This window comes from Balaenoptera acutorostrata, chromosome X (genome assembly GCF_949987535.1).
Source record: "Balaenoptera acutorostrata chromosome X, mBalAcu1.1, whole genome shotgun sequence".
Lineage (NCBI taxonomy): Eukaryota > Metazoa > Chordata > Mammalia > Artiodactyla > Balaenopteridae > Balaenoptera > Balaenoptera acutorostrata.
The window spans coordinates 60,568,302-60,589,058 of record NC_080085.1 but is presented as its reverse complement, the minus strand read 5'-3'; the positions used below and the strand labels follow the sequence as shown (position 1 = coordinate 60,589,058).

The window sequence follows — 20,757 nt, the reverse complement described above, 5'->3', positions numbered from 1 at the left end:
CACATGCCGCAGAGCAACTAAGCCTGTGCGCCACAACTTCTGAGCCTGCGCTCTAGAGCCTGCAAGTCACAACTACTAAGCCCACACACCATAACTACTGAAACCCGCGTGCCTAGAGCCGGCGCACTGCAACGAAGACCCAATGCAGCTAAAAGAAAAAAAAAAAAATACTAGAGGAGGTCTTGTTTGTAACTTGAGACGTCTCCTGAGTAGCCCAGTTGAAGTGGAAAGCAAAACCCCCAAACAGCCCACGATACATTTTTTTCCCCCAAAGAACTAAGCAAAAGGCATTCCCAAATCATTTCATTCACATCAACTCCAACTTTAAGTAATCAATACATTCACGGGGCAACCGGAAGATTCTGAGCTAAACTGACTTTTTTCCCCAAGTGAAGAACGCATCAAACCAAGTTGCCATTTCTTGAACCCCAAAGTTACTTGCAACGTGACCAGTTCTCATGGGTGGGGGGCGGGGCAGAGACCCTTCAGGGCAAGAAAGGTGAGAACTTGGCAAACTCACTCCCGCTAGGGTAGGACAGTACAGATCTCTTCCTGGTCACTGGCCTCCGGTCCCCCCACCCCATGAAAGAAGAAACCCAGGGACGATCGAGGAGGACAGAAGATCGAGGGAGGAAGAAGGGGGGGGGGGCGGGGGCGGAGAGAGGGCGTGAACTCTGAGTGAAATGAATAAACAAAACCCCGAGAAAACCGAAGAAAAAAAGCGGAGCCTGCTGAGGAGACGCGGCGCCGGCGGCTTCGGCTCCAACGGCTGCCGCCGCGGCGATGGCGGCAGCGGGCCTAGAAGAGACGCCGGGCCACGCTCCTGGCGGAGCCGGCGCCGAGCGGCTTCACCGAGCTGTAGTGCTCCCCGCAGCTGTAGGAGTAGCGGTGGTAGACCAGGGTGATTGGCTTCTTGGTGTACTCCTCTCCCATGATGACGGCGGGCGAGTTGGCCTGGATCACCTCGATGGGGGTCTGCAAGACGTGCGACAGGGCCCTCAGCTCGAGCTGGCCTCCCCACAACGCCCTGAGCACGATGTCGTCGCAGTACCTCAAGAAGTCGTCGCGGCTGCCGGCGATGCCGGCTTCGGGGTTGCTGAAGAAGGGCAGGAAGTCGTCGACATGGTTCCGCATGTACTCGGCGGTGAGCCTCCGCAGGCAATCCACGGTCACGTAGGACAGCAGCTGGTGTTGGATGGCGCGGTACATGCAGTGGCCGTCGGCCGGGATACCCTGCATCTCCAGATTCCTGGCCCGCAGGATGGCGCTGAGCTCCATTTCCTCGTCGTGGCGGAAGCTGGCCAGATGCTCCATCTCAGCCTCGGCCACCCTCTCCTGGCTTTCTCCCTCTCGGGCCACCTTTCTTTCGCACCCTCTCTGTGCCTTCGAGAGGTCAGGAGGCTCGTTCTTGAGATCCACCTTGGGCAGGTCTTCAGTGACAGAATCGCGGTTGCTGTTATCAGGGAAACTCTCCTGAAACTTCTCCAGCTCCTGCTGGTGCTTCTGCTCCATCTCGGCCTCGAGGCGGGCCACATCGAGGAGCAACTGCTCTCTTCCCTCCTCGTCGGTCTCGGGGACCGAGCTCTTCGTGTCCTGAATGTGGGCCTGCAGCTCTGTCTTCTCGCGGTCGTGGCGTCGTATCACCTGCTGATGCTCACGCTGTGAATCTCCCATGATGTTTAAGGGCAGGCGAGAATCGAAGTTTGGTGGCTGAGGTACTGCTACAGTTCACGTCAACAGTCTAACCACCCAACTGGCTAGAGCTCCTCAGTCTCCCCTGGCGGCTGTACTCTGTTCCCCTCACCCACGGTTGCCCTCACTCTATTCACGGCCCTCTCTGCCATTGGCCACTGTCTCTCCACGGCTCCGCCTCCTAAACACGCCTGGCACTACGATTGGCTGTTGGGAGACCCTACATATGCACCCATTAGACCCGGTAGCAATGGGTGCTTCCGGTTTTAGAGGGGTTCCTGTCCCGGCTGTAAAATCCCGCCTTTGTGCGTTATGTGCAGCAACTGAGCCTGTGGAGGTTTTCGTGGACTCTTTTTTTTTTTTTTTTTTTGCAGGAAGCGCTAGGGCGTGTTTAGGGTACAGGCTCCAGTGACACCCACTGGGTTCAAAATCCTGTCTCCACCACCTAAGATGTGTGATCACAGGCAAGTTGCTTGAATCTCTGAACCCCACTTCCTTGTTAGAAAGTACGGATACCCCAGAGATGATCCGCAGCCAGGTTAGGGGCCACAGGCCGGTATCTGTTCCAAGGAGTCTCTTCTCGCTGCTGCCCTACCTCACAGGGCAGTTGCGGGAAGTAGTGTTAAGTCGCTCTGCATGCTGTGCTCTCACCGCATCGGCAGGTATTCTTCCCCTTCATGCGGGAAGGTCTGGAGTTAGGTAGTTACAAAGCCCCGTGTCACCACCTCCTAACTACATCCACTCTCTCCCAGCTAGGCTAGAAGGTGGTCATCACAGGAGAGGCAAGGCAATTAAAAAAAAAAATCAAAACTGAGGAGAGGCCTCTCTTTCTGCTCTTCTGAAGTCCTCTCCTACACAGGGAGGTCCTGCAGGTATAGACAACACCCTGCTTCAACATATCTACTCCCCTTTGAAGAAGCCATCACCCACAAAGGAGGCAGGGCAGGAAAGGGTTCAATGTTCAGTTTCCTTTAGTGACCCCCATTCTCCCTGAAGGGCAGGTGCAGGCAGCTAGGCGATGGCAAGAGATGTTCACTTGAAGATCTTGCCCTGATTGAAGGCTTTGCCCACATGCTGGAAGGCCCCATCCCAGGAAAAGTATTCTCGAACCAGCGTCTGGGTCTCCTCGCTGCTGGGATCCAGTTTCTGCCATGTGTGTGGCTCATAGTGCACCTGCCAACCTGGACTCAGCGGAAGGGCACGCTCCTGGCCTCAGAAGACCCAGACTCCAGAAATGGAGCTGCTATTGTTGGTTCCAAACAGAATGACACTGGCAAAGGCATTCTTCCTCAGTTTGTCCAGTCGCTGGAGCGTTCCAGTGATGAGGTTGCAGCTCATGAAGGTCTGGGTGAGCTCTTCAGGGAAGCTGTACTCGGAGTACCACAGGGACCAGCCATCTTTATCAAAGTGCTCCCAAAGGTACGGCAGCGCCACGGAGAGTGTGTCCTCGTTGGAGTACTTGCGCTTAAATTCATCCAACACAAAGGTACTCTTGGGCAGGTGAGCAAACTCTATGTCTTTTGGTTGGAGCATTTAATCCATTCACCTTTAAGGTAATTATCGACATGTAAGTTCCTATTACCATTTGGTTAATTTTTATGGGTTTGTTTTTGTAGGTCCTTTTCTTCTCTTGTGTTTCCCACTTAGAGAAGTTCCTTTAGCATTTGTTGTAGAGCTGGTTTGGTGGTGCCGAATTCTCTTAGCTTTTGCTTATCTGTAAAGCTTTTGATTTCTCCATTGAACCTGGATGAGATTCTTGCTGGGTAGAATAATCTTGGTTGTCGGTTCTTCCCTTTCATCACTTTATTTTTTTTTTAATTTAATTTATTTATTTATGGTTGTGTTGGGTCTTCGTTTCTGTGCGAGGGCTTTCTCTAGTTGGGGCAAGTGGGGGCCACTCTTCATCGCGGTGCACGGGCCTCTCACTATCGCGGCCTCTCTTGTTGCGGAGCACAGGCTCCAGACGCGCAGGCTCAGTAGTTGTGGCTCACGGGCCCAGTCGCTCTGCGGCATGTGGGATCTTCCCAGACCAGGGCTCGAACCCGTGTCCCCTGCATTGGCAGGCAGATTCTCAACCACTGTGCCACCAGGGAAGCCCCCTTTCATCACTTTAAATATGTCCTGCCACTCCCTTCTTCCTTGTAGAGTTTCTGCTGAGAAATCAGCTGTTAACCTTATGGGAGTTCCCTTGTATGTTATTTGTCGTTTTTCCCCCGCTGCTTTCGATAATTTTTCTTTGTCTTTAATTTTTGCCAGTTTGATTACTATGTGTCTCAGCGTGTTTCTCCTTGCGTTTATCCTGTATGGGACTCTCTGGACTTCCTGGACTTGGGTGGCTATTTCCTTTCCCATGTTAAGGAAGTTTTCAACTATAATCTCTTCAAATATTTTCTCTGGTCCTTTCTCTCTCTCTTCTCCTTCTGGGACCCCTATTCACAACATAATGTGAATGTTGTTGCATTTAATGTTGTTCCAGAAGTCTCTTAGACTGTCTTCATTTCTTTTCATTCTTTTTTCCTCATTCTGTTCTGCAGCAGTGAATCCCATCTCTCTGTCTTCCAGGTCACAAACTCGTTCTTCTGCCTCAGTTATTCTGCTATTGATTCCTTCTAGTGTAGTTTTCATTTCACTTATTGTATTGTTCATTTCTGTTTGTGTGTTCTTTAATTCTTCTAGGTCTTTGTTAAACATTTCTTGCACCTTCTTGATCTTTGCCTCTATTCTTTTTCCGAGGTCCTGGATCATCTTCACTATCATTATTCTGAATTCTTTTTCTGGAAGGTTGCCTAGCTCCACTTCATTTAGTTGTTCTTCTGGGGTTTTATCTTGTTCCTTCATCCGGTACATAGCTCTCTGCCTTTTCATCTTGTCTATCTTTCTGTGAATGTTGTTTTTGTTCCACAGGCTGCCGGATTGTAGTTCTTCTTGCTTCTGCTGTCTGCCCTCTGGTGGATGAGGCTACCTAAGAGGCTTGTGCAAGTTTCCTGATGGGAGGGACTTGTCTGGGGTAGAGCTGGCTGTTGCTCTGGTGGGCAGAGCTCAGTGACGACCACAGCTGGGTTTTTGATAAGGATTAGATAGCAGGGAGTTCAAGGTTATCTTTTCCAATAAGAAGCACTGGGAATGGTGATAGGTCATCTTGTTGATTAACAGCATATGCTTTGCCAGTTGGTGAGGTGGGAGGGGAAAAGAATTAAAGCCTATCTTGCAGGGGGCTGTGATGATCAAATGTATGTAAGGCACCCAGTTCAGTGTCTGGCACCGAGGAAGACAGTAATAAACGGAAGTTCCTTTCCTCTACCTTACCCCAGTCCCTACCTCCCAGCTCCTGCCCCCACTCCATTCTCACACATCCTCCCCTTTCCATTTCACCACCGCCAGTCCTCCTCCCCTTCATAGGCCAACAGAGACAGCAGTTTCCATGGTAATCAGCATACTCATTAGTTCAGAGTTTATTGGTCCTTAAGTGTCTGTCTGGACTGGGTTCCTAGCTCACATCAGAGGGAGCTTTCCAGTGAGTTCAAGGGCTGTTGAGAAATTGTCACACACAAGCCATTATATTCAAGTTTTCCTAATTAGAAACAACAGCATACAATGATATTTTGGTGTAAAGAGAGAAGATGTGAGGAAATCATCTCATCCTGGATGCTCTAGATGCTCACAGCTCCTAGGCATCTGGAGAATCACTCCCCAGCACTCGCAGACGCAGGATCACATCACTGGGGTGTAGGTGTTGGAGTGTGAGTAAGGAGGCCGGGAGACTGAGCAACAGGAAGCCAACCTCACTGAAGGTATTTTGGGTATCTTTCTGAGGATTTGTTCTTTCCTTACCCTCCCACCTGTCCCTTCAGGCTCTAAGGTCATAAGAGGTTCCTGCTCTGTTCATGCTGGGTTTCTATACTGACCCCCACCTTGTCCTTGACTGTACTCCTATGCTTGAACTGATTTGCTCATTCTGTCAGCCACCATTTATCAGTCCTACGAGATGCCAGGCACTGTGCTAGGCACTGTGGATATAACCATAAACACAGTAGACAAAGATCCCTAACCTCAAGGAGCTTACAGCCAAATAGGGGAAGACAGTCAAAAAACAAGGAACTGCAGGAACGTATGGTTTCAAGGTAATGGCTTTTTCTGCAATTTGCCTGGGCAGAAGAAAGGGCTAATTTAGAAATAACACCCTTCTCTTCTTTAAGCCCATATGTTATTAGGGCAGCATCCTCTGGAATTTATAGGAAAATGAAATGTATAGACTATATAACTACCGACCTCACTACATCGATAAGTTCTGTTCACCGAGTACTTTCTCTCTTGTGTGTGTACTCTCTCCTTTTGGAAACATACCTTGCATGGAAGAGTTTGGACGTGGTTTCAGAATTTTACTGTGATGATGTTTGCCTACTTTGCAGATTTTCATGGCACCTAGCACAGCTGAGTGAAGGCAGTGGGGCAAGGTTTTCCCTGATGAAAATGAAGTGCTCTTTTGAGCATTTCTTACATTTCATTGATTTTCTTAGGTGTCCTTGTATTCTTATAACTAAAAGTACATAGGCATGGCTTAAATACTGGTTGACATTCACCCCATTGTTAAACATTTGGGCCATCATATGGGAGGGATATTTAAATGGAGGGTTCCAGGAACAAACCCTGCTGATGTGGGAAATATGACAATCTCTTTAAATTCACACTCCACATGCCCTCATAGCATCTTGCCATTATTGCAGTCTAAAGGTTAGCCTGAGCATCCTGCATCTCTTCGTGTCTAAGTTTGCAGCCCCAGGAGAGAGAGAAACAGCTCTCAGTGCCTGTGAGGTCATGGTGTTCCAAGCTTCTCCATTGTTGGAAACACCAGAGTCCCCAAAGCAGAAGAGGAGAGGAAGGGTATGTCATTTTAGGGTCATTTTAGGGCAGTACTTTAAAGGATGTTAAAGTGAATCATGTATGTTAGGAAAAATATCTCTTACACAAATATATTTCTTTGTCAAAGGTGTGTATGCGTGTGTGTGAGAGTTGAGTGTATGTGTGCGTGTGCATTGTGTGTGTGTGTGTGAGAAGGAGAGAGGCAGAGAGATAGAGAGACAGAGAAACCAAAACAGACACACAGGGAGCTGGAAGGGCCTACAGAGATCATCTAGGTCAGTGGTTAACAGAGTGTTTTGGCAAGATTAATTCAGGAGCAATAAACATATTTAGGGGGCACATTTTTCCTATTCAAAGTCAAGTTGGGACTTGATGGTTGAGCAAATGTGCATATGCACAATCCCCCTAGGAGATACCCACTGAAATAAAAAAGAATCAAAATGAGATAAGAAGTTGTCTTCTTTTTCAAACTAGGAACAGGCCACAGACGCATAGCACAACCTTGGTATCTCCACATGCAAAATAATTTAAACCAAAGTAAAAATGAAGACACCAGGAAAAAAAGGCACAAGCTACCTGGCTCCTCCCACGCCCTCCCAGACCCCATGACAAAAGGCCAGTTCACTATTTCTGTTTCCTTTGTTTTCTATCTGTTGCTCCAAGGGCTAGGTTTTCTCTTTCCTTTATTCTTTTTTTTTTTTTTTTTAATCTTCTAAATGGGAGCATAGGCAATTCGCTTTTAGTTCTACTGGTGGTTATTTTTGTGATGGTAAGCACCATGCTTAAGCCTATAATTCTCAATTTTTCAACTTCAAAAGTGAAATGGTATCTTTGGTTCACCCTCTGAGAGATTAAGAAAAAAATTTCACATTTACTCTTTACCTCCTGATTTTTTTGTCTAATTTTTGTCCTATCTATTTTAGATAAATTATGGTTGTTTTACACAGCATAGTTTTTCTTCCAAGGACTGTACCTGACTGTCAAAGAGTCTCACTTCAAAAAAAGGCCCAGGCCCAGTTGCACAAGTGAATGGACTATTTCAAACTTTCAAGGAGCAGATAATTCCTATGCTATTTAAATTATCCCACAGGAAGAGGAAGAAAGGAAATAGTGTTTTGAAATCATTTTTTCTAGTTTTTAGATGATACATAGATAAAAATTTCTACTTAAAAATTCCATGATATAATGGAGAAACAAAATGTGGTATATACACACAATGGAATATTATTCAGCTTTAAAAAGGAAACTCTGACACCTGCTACAACGTGGATGAACCTTGAAGACATTATGCTATGTGAAATAAGCCAGTCACAAAAGGACAAATATTGTATGATTCCACTTGTATGAGGTACATAGAGTAGTCAAATTGAGAGACAGAAAGTAGAATATTGGTTGCCAGGGGCTGGCAGGAGAGATAATGAGGAGATATATAGCCTTGCAATAAAAAAATTCAACTATATCGAAGTACATAGTTTAAAAGTAAAAGCTCAACACCTTCCTCCTTCCACCCACCCATTTCTTTCCCTCTCCCTAGAGGAAACAATTCATATGGATGATCCAAAACTTACTCAGCTAGTCCTTACTGAGGATATTTAGGTTGCATCTAGAGTTTTACTTGGACAAACAACACTCTAATGAATAACCTTGAAGTATACTGCTGTATAATACGTATATCTGTAGTATAGATCCCTGGATATAGACTGCCAGTTCAAAAGCTATGTGCGTTTTATTTAGTGAGTGAGTTAGGTTTAGATTTATTTATTAACTCATAGAGTTCAAAATATCAGCCGTTTAAGAGATTACACAGTGCAAAGCTCCGTCCCATCCTTTTCCCCCAGCAACTTGGTTCCCCTCCTCAAAAGCAACCAATAGTATCCTTTAAAATATATTCTTTAGTCATGTACAAGGGAAACAGTATGTTTGAGAATGCCTGTTTCTGCATTCTCCCATCAACACAACATATTATCAAACTTGACTTCTTTGCTAATCTGACTGATGAAAAATGGTATCTCATTTAATTTGTATTTATTTAATTTGTAATATTATGAGTAAAACCGATGGTTACTAAAGCTGGGAGACCATGCCAGCCTCCCTCTGCAGCCTCTTTCCCACAGCTCCCTCACCTCGCACCTCTATCCTCCAGCTCCACTGAACACAGAGACACCCTGTTCTTTCACTCCTGCCTTTGCTCTGGCTGTCCTCCTAAGCCTCCCTGCCACGCCAGGTCTGATGAAGTGCCCTTCCTCTGTGCTTCCTTTCATCACAGCACTGGTCGTGCTGCTTTCTGTTTATTTCTCTCTATTTTCCATCTATCTGCCATCTCTACTAGATGGTGAGCGCTGGGACTGGATCTTTATCTCTCTACCTCTATTGTTTATCACCATTCTCTTCAGTAAATGTGGAGTGAATGGATGAATGGACAGCTGGCAGTTTCACATGGAGGTCACTGGAATGCAGTTATTCTGTGTGACTGACTGAAACGAGACTTACCCTCTCATAAGAATGTAATATACGTGCAAGGTGGCACTTCGCATCAGTGGTGAAATGGTGGATTACTCAGTAAGTGGTGTTGGGCTAACTGGTTAATTACCATAATTGGAGAAAATCAATTTATGTCCTTATCTTACACCCAAGTAATTTCCAGGTGGATTTGTTAGATAGTGTTAAATATACAAAGAAAGCATGAAAAACTTGAAAGTATCAACGAATATTGATCCAACCTCGGGATGGGGAAGCCCTTTCTAAGCAAGGTACCAAGACAGAAACCATAAAGAAAAAGATCGATAGATAGACTCCATTACAATTTTAAACTTTAGCATATGCAAAAAGTCAGAAACAACACTGAAAGGCTAATGATGTATGGGAAAAACTATTTTTAAAAAATATCCGAATGAAAAGTGGAAGGACCTATTAAAAATCCATAAGAAGAAGACAATCTTACCCATAGAAAATTAAGCAAATGTCAGGAACAGGCAATAAACTAAGAATTATTTGTTCCAGCATGAATGAAATAGACATGCTAATAAATACTTAGAGGAATATTCCACCTCACTAGTAATCGACAAAGGGTCAACTAATACAGCATTTTTCACCGAACAAATTAGCAAAGATGATAATTTTCAGTGTTTGCAACTATATGGGAAAGTAACACTCTCACCCCCTGAGAGTGTAAATTGGCTCACTCTTTCTGGAGGGCAATTCACCAGTATGCATTAAAAGCCTCTCCTTTTGACCTAGATCACTTCTAGAAATCTTATCAAAGGGAAATAATCAGAAATATAGACAAAGACTCAGCTACAAGGATATTACAGTGGCGTATTTATAGCAGGGAGAAGTTGAAAGCAATCTAAATGTCCAGCAATAGAATAGGACAAATAAATTATGGCACATTCACAGGCTAGAATGCAGGCGTTAAAATCATCGTATTGAAGACTAAGGACAGAGGGAAATGCTTATAATGTATTTCTAAGTAAAAAAAAATAGAAGTAGTTCAAATAGAATGATACCAGTTTGGTTTTTGAAAATATGCATGTCTATGTGTTTGTGTAGAAAAAGCGTGGAAGGAAGGAAGATACTGACTGGCCTGAGGAGTCCCTGCGCACAGGCCCCCCTGTACCCAAGAGGGCACTTTGGTAAGCTCCAGTGGCTTTTGCTTTCACGCTGCAGCCCAAGAAGTTCTGGCTTCCACTGTAGGACCTGTGGGAAGAGGCCAAGTGGCTCCAAAAGTTACTGTAGACAGAATGAAGGGGTGGTTGCTGCCGCAGCTGATAGTCTTATAGTCTTAGGCCCCTAGGTAATGATACATTTCTTGCACATTTTATCCATATTTTCATTTAATGTACCGAACATCCCAAGAGATACCTCTAAGACAGGCATTAACTGTCCCATGTTACTGATGAGGAAACTGAAGCCCAGAAAGATTAGATGACTTAATCCAAGTCACAAAGCTAGGAAGTGGGTATATGAGCTGGGCTTCAAATCCAGATAGATGTCCTTGTCTTTGGCTGCTAAGGCAAAAGGGCATGATAATGAGTAAATGAAGAATAGTAAGTAAATGAATGAAATTTGCTTCTGGAATTGAATCCCTTTGGGAACAGTACCCCATGGCTTTTGCACACGAAATTGCCCAGAACACTCACTGTCCTCAGTGACTGTGGTCACTGTTACAAAATGGAACAGACTGCAAATCCCTCATGTCCTGCCGGATCCCACAGCGAAGGCCCCTTCTTGGCTTGTGCTCTGGGCCTGGTTGGAATCCGGCCTGGGTTTACTCTTCCCCGTCCTTCCAGCTGAAGGCAAACCCAGTGGAGGAAGCTGGAACAGGCCCAGTGAGATCTTAAGGGTTCCCTAGACAGAAATAGTTATTTCTCTTGTATTTAGGGAGAAGCCTGTAAAATGGGACTCTGCTGGTTTGTTTGCTGCCTTCTGCCAAAGAATTCCGTGGGCAGCACCAGGAGCTCCCCCCACTCCCAGCAAGGCCCACATTACCCAGGCAGTGCCCTCTTCACCAACCTATGCCCTCTTCCCCATTCAGGGCCTCTGCCCGGCCCATGCCCCCTTCCTTGGCCGGTGCACCCTGCCCTCACAACAGTGCCCCGTCTGCATCCAGCCCCTCCCAACTTCATGTGCAGATAATTTCCCTAGCGAGTGCCTCCTCCCCTAGCCAGGTGCCACTCCCTAGCCCTTCCCCATTCAAAAGCCAGGAACCCCTTTTTCACCTTATACCAATTCATACCCTATACCAACCAGGCCCCTGGTCCTTGTCACCAGCCTATTCCCTCTTCCTCACTTCCCTAACCCTGCTCCTCAGTCTATGCCCCCTGGAGCCAGGCCCCCTTCCCCAGGTAGTCCCATTTCCCCACATTATGCACCCTCTGCCCCAGCAGATAAGCCATCCCCCGTCAGAAGCCCTTAACCTGCCTGTGCTTCGAAGCCAGCCAGGCCCTCTTCTCAGCCGGGCTCTCTTTGTCCGTTTATACCTGCCTCCCCGGCTCCCCAGCCTGGTTCCCTTCCCCTCCTAGGCAGGCTTCCCCTATACCCACCTAGACCCTCACCCCAGCGGAGTCACGTTCCCAGCCAGTATCCTCGTTTGCAGCAACCCTGCCTAGGCCCCTGCCCCAGCTTGCTACCCACCCACCCCCGCCAGCCCGTGCCCAGGCTCCCTGACCCAACTTGGTTTTCCCTTCCCAGCCTATGTCCCCTTGCCCGGCTAGGCCCCTTTCCCCAGCCAGAGCCTCTTCCTCAGCCGATGCCTCCTTCTTTGGATTGGCCCCCTTTCTAAACCAGCCATCTTACCAGCCTGTGTCCAACTCTCCAGCCTCTAGCCACTTACCTGGAAGTTTTCCCACCCCGGGCCACAGCCCAGCCTCTTTACCATCCTATGCTGCCAGCCTCCCCTCCCCAGGCAGGCCTCAACCCCAGCCTGTCTTATTCCCCATGCAGGACCCTTCTGCTCGCTGGCCCCTCACCCAGCCAGGGCCTGTTCCCCAACCTGAGACCCTGTTGACAGCCTCCTTAGCCAGGCTACCCTTCCCCAGGCAAGGCCCCTTTTCACCCCTTTGTCCCCTTGGCCTCACGGGACCCCTTCTCCAGAAAGGGCCTCCTTCTGACAGCCAGGTGCTTGTGCCCAGTCTTTTCCCTTTTCAGCTGGACCACTTTTCCGAGGAGTTCCCCCTTCACTGGCCTTTCATAGCCAGTGCCTCCTTCCCTGGCCAAGCATCCTCCTCTCTCAGCTCTCCATCACCAGTAAAGTCCCCTCCCCGACCATGTGACGTTTCCCTGCCAGGACCCCTTCACACACACACACACACACACACACACACACACACACACACACACGCCCCCAGCTGGGAACTCTTTCCCAGCCAGACTCCTCCCCACAGCCAGGCTCTCTTCACCCAGGGACCTACAGCCTCTCCCCCAGTCTAAGCTCCTTTTCCCAGGCGGGCCTCCTTCCCAGTAAGGTCCCTTTCCTCAAGCGGTATACCCCTTCCTCAACCAAACCCCTTCCCTAGCTTATTCCCCCTCCTCAGCCAGACCTTCCCGCCATCCCTAGCCTGTGGCCCCAGCTAGGTCCCTTTCCTCAACCATGTGCCCTCCCTCAGCCAGGACACACGCCTTCGTTCCCAGGCAGGATCCCTGCCCTAGCAGGCCCTCTCCACCTGCTAATCCCCCTCTTCCAACCAGGTCCATCAACCCGCCTATTATCCCACGCCCAGCCTATGTCGGTCTCAGCATTCGAACCTCTTCCGCCACCTCTCCTGCTAGGTTCCTGTCCTAGCCTGTGCCTCCCTCCCAGGCCCCATTCCCCCGCCGGAGCCCCTCCCCAGGCAGGCCACCTTTCCCTGCCAGGATATTTGCACCCCCGAACCTCCCCCAGCCCAGCCAGTCTCCCATCCTCAGCTTGTGCCACCCTGTCAAGTCTGTGCTCCTTTTCCAAGACAGGCCCCTTCCCACATCCAGGCCCCTTCCCCAGCCTCACCCTCTTCCCCAGCCTAGGCCTTTCTCCCCAGCTTAAGCCTACTTTCCCAGACAGATCTCTTTCCCTGGTCAGGTGCCATTCCCCAGGCTTTTCCCCCTTTAACAGTCAAGGATTCCTTTCTCATCTTTTGCCCCCTAACTCAACTAAGCCTCTTTCCCTTGACCAGCCAAGTCCTCCTTCCCTAAGCAGCCCCCACTCCATTATCCCCTTCCTAGCCTGGCCTCCTTCTTCACCCTGTGCCCCAGTTCACACAGGTTCCCTTACCTCGCCGTCTCCCCTTCTTCTGCCTGTTCCCCTTTCCCCTGCCACGTCCCATTCATCCTCCTAGACTGACCCCTTCCCCAATTTTCACCCCTTTTCCCAGCCAGGCCCCCTTCTACAGATTATGCCTCCCTTCCTGGCCTATTCTTCCTTCCCCAGCCAGCTTTCTCATCCCTATAAAAGGCACTCTTCTCACAATGCATCCAAATACCTCGTTTTCTCAGGGACTTCCTCTTCTCAGCCAGCTGGCTATCTGAAAATGTATCTGATGCACACATTTACACAGTGAGCTATCTGGCAGGATTTCTATATTTGTATTTTGAAAACAGATTCCCCCCACCCCCACCCCCTGCCTTCAAAAAAAAAAAAAAAACAGTGGCACTTCTTTCCCTCCTGCCACTAGCCCTGGACTGGCAAGTTTTTGAAAGTGAGAATTCTTTTTCATGCATAGCAATGAGAACATCCTTAACTGAAGCCATTTCATGATGTTTTCACTGAGTGAAACATCAACTCAGGATAGCTTCAACTACCTTGGTACTCCCTAAATCCTTCCCTGGGAGAGATTGCACTCCAGGCCACCATCAAGGCTGCAGGCCCATTCCATCTTCCAAAAGCCTCATCTGTCACTGTGTCCTCCCCCTTCTCTCCTGCTCCCTAACCCTCCAGGATTCCTTTGCTGAAGTCGATCCTGGTATACAAACTCTATATGAACTAAGTCAGCTATACAAAAATGAAAACCAGGTATTTTTTAAACTGCTTTTATTCTTTAAACAAACTACTGTTCCCCTTTTCCCCTTTGTATATTTTATTTTAGAACAGTTGGTGTGTACAAAGAATTTTTAGATCAATTTAAGTAATCTCACTGAAATACAGGATCTAAAGGTTAAATTTTTTTTAATTGTTTACTGCAAATCATTTCACTTTTACTTTTTTTTTGGCAAATTCAAGATATCAACAAGTCTAAAATATCAACAAAAGTATATTGCTCACTTTCTTTTTTTTGCTTCATACCAGTTGCAGATATGACAAAATGAATCAACTCCTTTAATGCTTTTAAAAATCTCTCTTTAAATACTTTTTATCTCTAAGAATTAAGGAAAACGACGAAGTTCAGATCTTTCACACTCATACCGGTTGTAGATAGAACAAAGTGGACCAACCGCTTGCACAAAATTATACCCTTTTATGTCTGAGAATAAAGGAAACTTACTAGTTGATCTCACCCCTCACAGTAAGTTAAACTACCTATCAGTTTGTCTCTTCTTACTTCACATCAATTGCAGATATAATGAAATGAATCAACTACTTGAATAAAGTCATGCCCTTTCTTATATTTAATAAAGGAAATTAAATTGAGATCTTTCACATCTTAGAACAAACCTTATCTAGCCTATCAGTTTAGGTAAATCTACTTGCTACATTTAACGCTTACATTTAAACTTCTAAAGTTAACAAACATTATTTAGAGTTCAGGAAACATCTGAACAACTGTAATTAATTTGCAACCATACAAGGTTTTATGAAAAAACAAAACAAAATACTAGGGCTCCCCTGGTGGCTCAGTGGTTAAGAATCCCGGGGACACAGGTTCGAGCCCTGGTCGGGGAAGACCCCACATGCCGCAGAGCAACTAAGCCTGTGCGCCACAACTTCTGAGCCTGCGCTCTAGAGCCTGCAAGTCACAACTACTAAGCCCACACACCATAACTACTGAAACCCGCGTGCCTAGAGCCGGCGCACTGCAACGAAGACCCAATGCAGCTAAAAGAAAAAAAAAAAATACTAGAGGAGGTCTTGTTTGTAACTTGAGACGTCTCCTGAGTAGCCCAGTTGAAGTGGAAAGCAAAACCCCCAAACAGCCCACGATACATTTTTTTCCCCCAAAGAACTAAGCAAAAGGCATTCCCAAATCATTTCATTCACATCAACTCCAACTTTAAGTAATCAATACATTCACGGGGCAACCGGAAGATTCTGAGCTAAACTGACTTTTTTCCCCCAAGTGAAGAACGCATCAAACCAAGTTGCCATTTCTTGAACCCCAAAGTTACTTGCAACGTGACCAGTTCTCATGGGTGGGGGGCGGGGCAGAGACCCTTCAGGGCAAGAAAGGTGAGAACTTGGCAAACTCACTCCCGCTAGGGTAGGACAGTACAGATCTCTTCCTGGTCACTGGCCTCCGGTCCCCCCACCCCATGAAAGAAGAAACCCAGGGACGATCGAGGAGGACAGAAGATCGAGGGAGGAAGAAGGGGGGGGGGGCGGGGGCGGAGAGAGGGCGTGAACTCTGAGTGAAATGAATAAACAAAACCCCGAGAAAACCGAAGAAAAAAAGCGGAGCCTGCTGAGGAGACGCGGCGCCGGCGGCTTCGGCTCCAACGGCTGCCGCCGCGGCGATGGCGGCAGCGGGCCTAGAAGAGACGCCGGGCCACGCTCCTGGCAGAGCCGGCGCCGAGCGGCTTCACCGAGCTGTAGTGCTCCCCGCAGCTGTAGGAGTAGCGGTGGTAGACCAGGGTGATTGGCTTCTTGGTGTACTCCTCTCCCATGATGACGGCGGGCGAGTTGGCCTGGATCACCTCGATGGGGGTCTGCAAGACGTGCGACAGGGCCCTCAGCTCGAGCTGGCCTCCCCACAACGCCCTGAGCACGATGTCGTCGCAGTACCTCAAGAAGTCGTCGCGGCTGCCGGCGATGCCGGCTTCGGGGTTGCTGAAGAAGGGCAGGAAGTCGTCGACATGGTTCCGCATGTACTCGGCGGTGAGCCTCCGCAGGCAATCCACGGTCACGTAGGACAGCAGCTGGTGTTGGATGGCGCGGTACATGCAGTGGCCGTCGGCCGGGATACCCTGCATCTCCAGATTCCTGGCCCGCAGGATGGCGCTGAGCTCCATTTCCTCGTCGTGGCGGAAGCTGGCCAGATGCTCCATCTCAGCCTCGGCCACCCTCTCCTGGCTTTCTCCCTCTCGGGCCACCTTTCTTTCGCACCCTCTCTGTGCCTTCGAGAGGTCAGGAGGCTCGTTCTTGAGATCCACCTTGGGCAGGTCTTCAGTGACAGAATCGCGGTTGCTGTTATCAGGGAAACTCTCCTGAAACTTCTCCAGCTCCTGCTGGTGCTTCTGCTCCATCTCGGCCTCGAGGCGGGCCACATCGAGGAGCAACTGCTCTCTTCCCTCCTCGTCGGTCTCGGGGACCGAGCTCTTCGTGTCCTGAATGTGGGCCTGCAGCTCTGTCTTCTCGCGGTCGTGGCGTCGTATCACCTGCTGATGCTCACGCTGTGAATCTCCCATGATGTTTAAGGGCAGGCGAGAATCGAAGTTTGGTGGCTGAGGTACTGCTACAGTTCACGTCAACAGTCTAACCACCCAACTGGCTAGAGCTCCTCAGTCTCCCCTGGCGGCTGTACTCTGTTCCCCTCACCCACGGTTGCCCTCACTCTATTCACGGCCCTCTCTGCCATTGGCCACTGTCTCTCCACGGCTCCGCCTCCTAAACACGCCTGGCACTACGATTGGCTGTTGGGAGACCCTACATATGCACCCATTAGACCCGGTAGCAATGGGTGCTTCCGGTTTTAGAGGGGTTCCTGTCCCGGCTGTAAAATCCCGCCTTTGTGCGTTATGTGCAGCAACTGAGCCTGTGGAGGTTTTCGTGGACTCTTTTTTTTTTTTTTTTTTTGCAGGAAGCGCTAGGGCGTGTTTAGGGTACAGGCTCCAGTGACACCCACTGGGTTCAAAATCCTGTCTCCACCACCTAAGATGTGTGATCACAGGCAAGTTGCTTGAATCTCTGAACCCCACTTCCTTGTTAGAAAGTACGGATACCCCAGAGATGATCCGCAGCCAGGTTAGGGGCCACAGGCCGGTATCTGTTCCAAGGAGTCTCTTCTCGCTGCTGCCCTACCTCACAGGGCAGTTGCGGGAAGTAGTGTTAAGTCGCTCTGCATGCTGTGCTCTCACCGCATCGGCAGGTATTCTTCCCCTTCATGCGGGAAGGTCTGGAGTTAGGTAGTTACAAAGCCCCGTGTCACCACCTCCTAACTACATCCACTCTCTCCCAGCTAGGCTAGAAGGTGGTCATCACAGGAGAGGCAAGGCAATTAAAAAAAAAAAATCAAAACTGAGGAGAGGCCTCTCTTTCTGCTCTTCTGAAGTCCTCTCCTACACAGGGAGGTCCTGCAGGTATAGACAACACCCTGCTTCAACATATCTACTCCCCTTTGAAGAAGCCATCACCCACAAAGGAGGCAGGGCAGGAAAGGGTTCAATGTTCAGTTTCCTTTAGTGACCCCCATTCTCCCTGAAGGGCAGGTGCAGGCAGCTAGGCGATGGCAAGAGATGTTCACTTGAAGATCTTGCCCTGATTGAAGGCTTTGCCCACATGCTGGAAGGCTCCATCCCAGGAAAAGTATTCTCGAACCAGCGTCTGGGTCTCCTCGCTGCTGGGATCCAGTTTCTGCCATGTGTGTGGCTCATAGTGCACCTGCCAACCTGGACTCAGCGGAAGGGCACGCTCCTGGCCTCAGAAGACCCAGACTCCAGAAATGGAGCTGCTATTGTTGGTTCCAAACAGAATGACACTGGCAAAGGCATTCTTCCTCAGTTTGTCCAGTCGCTGGAGCGTTCCAGTGATGAGGTTGCAGCTCATGAAGGTCTGGGTGAGCTCTTCAGGGAAGCTGTACTCGGAGTACCACAGGGACCAGCCATCTTTATCAAAGTGCTCCCAAAGGTACGGCAGCGCCACGGAGAGTGTGTCCTCGTTGGAGTACTTGCGCTTAAATTCATCCAACACAAAGGTACTCTTGGGCAGGTGAGCAAACTCTATGTCTTTTGGTTGGAGCATTTAATCCATTCACGTTTAAGGTAATTATCGACATGTAAGTTCCTATTACCATTTGGTTAATTTTTATGGGTTTGTTTTTGTAGGTCCTTTTCTTCTCTTGTGTTTCCCACTTAGAGAAGTTCCTTTAGCATTTGTTGTAGAGCTGGTTTGGTGGTGCCGAATTCTCTTAGCTTTTGCTTATCTGTAAAGCTTTTGATTTCTCCATTGAACCTGGATGAGATTCTTGCTGGGTAGAATAATCTTGGTTGTCGGTTCTTCCCTTTCATCACTTTATTTTTTTTTTAATTTAATTTATTTATTTATGGTTGTGTTGGGTCTTCGTTTCTGTGCGAGGGCTTTCTCTAGTTGGGGCAAGTGGGGGCCACTCTTCATCGCGGTGCACGGGCCTCTCACTATCGCGGCCTCTCTTGTTGCGGAGCACAGGCTCCAGACGCGCAGGCTCAGTAGTTGTGGCTCACGGGCCCAGTCGCTCTGCGGCATGTGGGATCTTCCCAGACCAGGGCTCGAACCCGTGTCCCCTGCATTGGCAGGCAGATTCTCAACCACTGTGCCACCAGGGAAGCCCCCTTTCATCACTTTAAATATGTCCTGCCACTCCCTTCTTCCTTGTAGAGTTTCTGCTGAGAAATCAGCTGTTAACCTTATGGGAGTTCCCTTGTATGTTATTTGTCGTTTTTCCCCCGCTGCTTTCGATAATTTTTCTTTGTCTTTAATTTTTGCCAGTTTGATTACTATGTGTCTCAGCGTGTTTCTCCTTGCGTTTATCCTGTATGGGACTCTCTGGACTTCCTGGACTTGGGTGGCTATTTCCTTTCCCATGTTAAGGAAGTTTTCAACTATAATCTCTTCAAATATTTTCTCTGGTCCTTTCTCTCTCTCTTCTCCTTCTGGGACCCCTATTCACAACATAATGTGAATGTTGTTGCATTTAATGTTGTTCCAGAAGTCTCTTAGACTGTCTTCATTTCTTTTCATTCTTTTTTCCTCATTCTGTTCTGCAGCAGTGAATCCCATCTCTCTGTCTTCCAGGTCACAAACTCGTTCTTCTGCCTCAGTTATTCTGCTATTGATTCCTTCTAGTGTAGTTTTCATTTCACTTATTGTATTGTTCATTTCTGTTTGTGTGTTCTTTAATTCTTCTAGGTCTTTGTTAAACATTTCTTGCACCTTCTTGATCTTTGCCTCTATTCTTTTTCCGAGGTCCTGGATCATCTTCACTATCATTATTCTGAATTCTTTTTCTGGAAGGTTGCCTAGCTCCACTTCATTTAGTTGTTCTTCTGGGGTTTTATCTTGTTCCTTCATCCGGTACATAGCTCTCTGCCTTTTCATCTTGTCTATCTTTCTGTGAATGTTGTTTTTGTTCCACAGGCTGCCGGATTGTAGTTCTTCTTGCTTCTGCTGTCTGCCCTCTGGTGGATGAGGCTACCTAAGAGGCTTGTGCAAGTTTCCTGATGGGAGGGACTTGTCTGGGGTAGAGCTGGCTGTTGCTCTGGTGGGCAGAGCTCAGTGACGACCACAGCTGGGTTTTTGATAAGGATTAGATAGCAGGGAGTTCAAGGTTATCTTTTCCAATAAGAAGCACTGGGAATGGTGATAGGTCATCTTGTTGATTAACAGCATATGCTTTGCCAGTTGGTGAGGTGGGAGGGGAAAAGAATTAAAGCCTATCTTGCAGGGGGCTGTGATGATCAAATGTATGTAAGGCACCCAGTTCAGTGTCTGGCACCGAGGAAGACAGTAATAAACGGAAGTTCCTTTCCTCTACCTTACCCCAGTCCCTACCTCCCAGCTCCTGCCCCCACTCCATTCTCACACATCCTCCCCTTTCCATTTCACCACCGCCAGTCCTCCTCCCCTTCATAGGCCAACAGAGACAGCAGTTTCCATGGTAATCAGCATACTCATTAGTTCAGAGTTTATTGGTCCTTAAGTGTCTGTCTGGACTGGGTTCCTAGCTCACATCAGAGGGAGCTTTCCAGTGAGTTCAAGGGCTGTTGAGAAATTGTCACACACAAGCCATTATATTCAAGTTTTCCTAATTAGAAACAACAGCATACAATGATATTTTGGTGTAAAGAGAGAAGATGTGAGGAAATCATCTCATCCTGGATGCTCTAGATGCTCACAGCTCCTAGGCATCTGGAGAATCACTCCCCAGCACTCGCAGACGCAGGATCACATCACTGGGGTGTAGGTGTTGGAGTGTGAGTAAGGAGGCCGGGAGACTGAGCAACAGGAAGCCAACCTCACTGAAGGTATTTTGGGTATCTTTCTGAGGATTTGTTCTTTCCTTACCCTCCCACCTGTCCCTTCAGGCTCTAAGGTCATAAGAGGTTCCTGCTCTGTTCATGCTGGGTTTCTATACTGACCCCCACCTTGTCCTTGACTGTACTCCTATGCTTGAACTGATTTGCTCATTCTGTCAGCCACCATTTATCAGTCCTACGAGATGCCAGGCACTGTGCTAGGCACTGTGGATATAACCATAAACACAGTAGACAAAGATCCCTAACCTCAAGGAGCTTACAGCCAAATAGGGGAAGACAGTCAAAAAACAAGGAACTGCAGGAACGTATGGTTTCAAGGTAATGGCTTTTTCTGCAATTTGCCTGGGCAGAAGA

General features: G+C 48.1%; 4 protein-coding genes across 4 annotated transcripts; all 4 read right to left on the bottom strand.

Annotated features, from left to right (window-relative positions):
• Positions 1-798: 798 nt before the first annotated feature.
• On the bottom strand, positions 799-1,674 carry LOC103008565 (OTU domain-containing protein 6A). Its single transcript, XM_007184958.1, has one exon. It carries the CDS (start codon positions 1,672-1,674, stop codon positions 799-801), a length of 876 nt encoding a protein of 291 aa, XP_007185020.1.
• A 1,196-nt stretch (positions 1,675-2,870) lies between these two features.
• Positions 2,871-3,225, bottom strand: LOC103009439 (elongation factor 1-gamma-like). Its single transcript, XM_057537644.1, has one exon. The coding sequence runs from the start codon at positions 3,223-3,225 to the stop codon at positions 2,905-2,907; it is 321 nt and encodes a 106-aa protein (XP_057393627.1). The 3' UTR covers positions 2,871-2,904.
• A 12,480-nt stretch (positions 3,226-15,705) lies between these two features.
• On the bottom strand, positions 15,706-16,581 carry LOC130706226 (OTU domain-containing protein 6A-like). Its single transcript, XM_057537558.1, has one exon. The coding sequence runs from the start codon at positions 16,579-16,581 to the stop codon at positions 15,706-15,708; it is 876 nt and encodes a 291-aa protein (XP_057393541.1).
• A 1,206-nt stretch (positions 16,582-17,787) lies between these two features.
• On the bottom strand, positions 17,788-18,133 carry LOC130706255 (elongation factor 1-gamma-like). The gene has a single exon (XM_057537643.1). It carries the CDS (start codon positions 18,131-18,133, stop codon positions 17,813-17,815), a length of 321 nt encoding a protein of 106 aa, XP_057393626.1. The 3' UTR covers positions 17,788-17,812.
• Between the last annotated feature and the right edge of the window lie 2,624 nt (positions 18,134-20,757).

What these genes read in the sequence shown, in the direction of transcription:
- LOC103009439 (XM_057537644.1), bottom strand. Translation starts at nt 3,225, where the DNA reads ATGCTCCAACCAAAAGACATAGAGTTTGCTCACCTGCCCAAGAGTACC.
- LOC103008565 (XM_007184958.1), bottom strand. Translation starts at nt 1,674, where the DNA reads ATGGGAGATTCACAGCGTGAGCATCAGCAGGTGATACGACGCCACGAC.
- LOC130706226 (XM_057537558.1), bottom strand. Translation starts at nt 16,581, where the DNA reads ATGGGAGATTCACAGCGTGAGCATCAGCAGGTGATACGACGCCACGAC.
- LOC130706255 (XM_057537643.1), bottom strand. Translation starts at nt 18,133, where the DNA reads ATGCTCCAACCAAAAGACATAGAGTTTGCTCACCTGCCCAAGAGTACC.